The following is a 3,275-nucleotide window of genomic DNA, read 5'->3' as shown; positions in this document are numbered from 1 at the left end:
AGGACCCGCTGAAGCGGCCGTGCTGCTCTTCTGCTGGCTCTCGCCCCAGGGAGTTGCGCAAGAGGCTGAAGCCAGAGCTCCTGGAGCTGATCCGACAGCAGCGCCTGCTGCACCTCTGCGAGGGCACCCTCTTCCGCAAGATCAGCAGCCGCCGCAGGCAGGGTGAGTGCCAGCCCTTCACTCCTGGGAGCGGGGCAGAGGCTTGTGCCGGAGTGCCCCCTTCCCCCATCAACACAGAAGTGGCAATTAATCTGCGGGGAGCAGCGTGTCCGGCTCCCTGGATGGGTGACATGACCTAACCCACGGGGTGCAACCAAGTGGGGTGTGCAGATGCGAGGGGGCAGCTCCATCCACCCGGGGAAGGGGACCTCAGCGGCGGGAGGCTGGGCATTTCCCAATGGCCTTTCTGCTGCAGACAAGCTCTGGTACTGCCGCCTGTCACCCAACCACAAGGTGCTGCACTACGGGGACGTGGAGGAGGAAGTGCACTCTCCCCCCATCGAAAGCCTGCCAGAGAAAAGTAGGTGATGGAGAGAAAGAAAGGGTGGGAAGGAGGGAGGGGAGTCTTCTGCTCACCCCAGCTGTGATGTGCTGGGGATGCCTTAAGGTGGGAATTGCCTTTCTGCCTGGGTGCCGTGCGCCTGGCCCAGTGCCTGCTGGTACGGTGGGACTGGGCGCTGTGGGAGTTCAGGCTGGGGTGGGCTGGCTCTCCAGCAGGCGCTGCAGAGCGGCTTGTGCCGCCCCAAGTTGTGGATGGCTGCGAGCCCCAATGCTCGGGCTCTGCTGGGCTCTGAGCCCCGGGGACCCGGGGGAGAGGAGAGCAGGTGCTCACAGCTTCTCCGCGTGCCCCAGTTCCTGTGGCGGACATGAAAATGCTGCTTGTGGGGAAGGAGTGTCCGCACACGAAGGAGAAGAGCTCTGGGAAGCAGAACAAGGTCAGCACCTCGTACCTCGCGTTGCGCAGCTGCTGTGATGGTTTTTGGTGGTGGGTGGACGGTGGCAGGTTTTTGATGTGGCTTGAGACTGTAGACCTCTTGGGTCTTCTGGGGCGCGGAGGAGGAGGCTGGGAGGCAGGTGGGAAGAGTCCAGCTGAGAAGCTGCTTACCTGCTGTGCTGACCCCGCAGGATGTCCTAGAGCTGGCCTTCTCCATCGTGTACGATGTGGAGGATTACTGCCTCAACTTCATTGCACCCACCCGGTACGAGGTGAGCTCCAAGGGCCCGCTGGGGTGGCACGCTGTGGCCAGATGTCCTTGCCCAGGGGACAGCAGACAGGGGAGGGAGTCGTGTGTGGGGTGGGGGCCTCTCTGGCTGCCCAGGGCTGGTGCTAGTGCTGCCTGTGCTTCCTCAGTTCTGCCTCTGGACGGACGGGTTGAATGTGCTCCTGGGCAAGGAGATGACGAGCGAGCGAACACAGACAGACCTCGATGTCCTGCTGTCCATGGAGCTCAAGCTGCGGCTCCTGGACCTGGAGAACATCAGCATCCCCGACACCCCCCCTCCCATCCCAAAGCCTCCCAGCAACTTAAACTTCTGCTACGACTTCAGCCACGCAGAGCAGTGAGTTCCTCCCTGTGCCCTGTCCCCCTTGTGCCCCCCAAAATCAAACCCCTTCCTCCAAGCTCTGTCCCTCATCTCCGGCCCGAAGGGATGAGGCCACGCGCTGGCTGGGGGCTTGGGCACCTTGCCCATCCCAGGGTGAACTGCCCTCTCGTCCCTGCCTGTGTCCTGCCCTCCTGCAAGAGCATGAGGCTGAGCCACAGCATGCCAGGCTCCTGTTTAAGGGGGGTGAACCGGCTGCTTTGCCCCCCTGCCACGGGCAGGTGAGACAAAATACTTTCCAGACAGCCAAACCCCTCTGCGGTGATGCTGACCCCCTGCCACCGCAGCCAGGGTTTGGGCAGAGAGGGCAAGGATGCAGGCAGGAATAAAGGTACAGGCAGCCCTGGGACAGCTGGAGGGGGGCAGCACTACAAAGGTACAAATCTGCATGGCCTGGCTTTCCGCTCAGCATAGGGGATCCTTTCTGGTCAAGAAAGGGGTTAGAAAAAGGATAAAACACCATTTTGGCGAGCAGAGGGCATCTCCAGAGCGTGGTGTGCCTGCCCAGCCAGGCCCGTACTGCACTGAAACGTTTTTCTGCTGAGCCCTGTGCACTCCTACTCCTGGAAGGGGGGGTGTTTAGGTTACAAGGCCCCTCTCTCAGCGCCATTTCAGCTGGGCAAGTGCTCATCACTGCCATGCCTGGTGTGAGGAGATCCCGGTCTGCCCTTGCTGCCCTGTGGCCCTTGTGCCAATCCTGGTGCCTTCCCCTGCCCCAGGCGGGTACTTGCACACTTCAGCCATGCTGCTGCACTACTGCACCACGACAAGCTACCTCCTCCCCGGCCCCCACGGCTCCCACCCTGGTGCCTCGCACCTCCTCGTGCCTACAGCTTCTCCCAGGGCTGTTGCGGTAACAACTGTAGCAGCAGTTCGCCGGGGCTCCGACCATGCCTCTGCCTCCCACGCATTGGGACAATAAACACTTGTGGAGAACTCGGGGCCGTGTCCATTCCAAAGGTTTGGGGAAAGGGTCAGGCTGACTGCAGGGCGAAAAGGGGCCAAAGTGGGCGAGACCGGCATGGTGCTGCGGCACAGAGCGTGAAGAAGCCTGGAGGGTGGCCAGGGGGGAGGTTTTGTTCCTACTGCTGAGTGGAGGAGCAGGCACGGCATCAAGTCACCCCTGAGGAAGGTGGCCATGGCTATGTTGTCCCACAATTGGGGTCCGGTACCCTGTGTGCAATAGGCCAATCTTGCACGCAGAGCTGAGATATTTATTTCACGTTTGCGCAAAAGCGGGTGCTATGTGTTAATTCCACAAATTTAGCACACCATGTGAAGGAATTACGCTGTATTTATCCTGTTACATGATTAGCAAAAACAATGGAAAACCCACCCAAATTTACACTCATTGGTTAGTGATTACTGTATCACTTGCTACTGGTCAGTTACTATTTAAATTAGCTTTTTTTAAAAAAAATTAAGACTCTTGGCAGGTGCGGGGGGGGGACAATTGGCATAGTCCCTCAATTGAGTTGGTGGTCATGCTCTCCCCCTGCCGCCTTACCTTTCCCCCAGTTACTGTTACTACTGATGATGCTGACTTCATACCAGTGGCATTCTTCTATCCTTGTTCATCTCCCTTGTAACAAGATCTCTCCTTGAAGTCCCTCTCATCAATCCCTCCTCTGGAGGTTGGTGATTAGTAAGGCATACGAAGTAATCAGACCTAA

General features: G+C 59.0%; 1 protein-coding gene across 1 annotated transcript in view; it reads left to right on the top strand.

Moving 5' to 3' along the window:
- The window catches only part of ELMO3 (engulfment and cell motility 3), a 7,694-nt gene extending 6,096 nt beyond the window's left edge, over positions 1-1,598 (top strand). Inside the window, exons 14-18 of the mRNA XM_010284979.1 lie at positions 50-162; positions 416-520; positions 853-935; positions 1,126-1,206; positions 1,352-1,598. Of these exons, the coding sequence (XP_010283281.1) occupies positions 50-162; positions 416-520; positions 853-935; positions 1,126-1,206; positions 1,352-1,564 (595 nt within the window). The 3' untranslated portion in view covers positions 1,565-1,598. The remainder of the gene's footprint in view (positions 1-49; positions 163-415; positions 521-852; positions 936-1,125; positions 1,207-1,351) is intronic.
- The last annotated feature ends 1,677 nt before the right edge of the window (positions 1,599-3,275 follow it).

Source organism: Phaethon lepturus, unplaced genomic scaffold (assembly GCF_000687285.1).
Source record: "Phaethon lepturus isolate BGI_N335 unplaced genomic scaffold, ASM68728v1 scaffold34310, whole genome shotgun sequence".
In the NCBI taxonomy this organism is placed as follows: domain Eukaryota; kingdom Metazoa; phylum Chordata; class Aves; order Phaethontiformes; family Phaethontidae; genus Phaethon; species Phaethon lepturus.
Note: the sequence above shows the minus strand (reverse complement) of the source record. Positions and strands in the feature narration are given on the sequence as shown.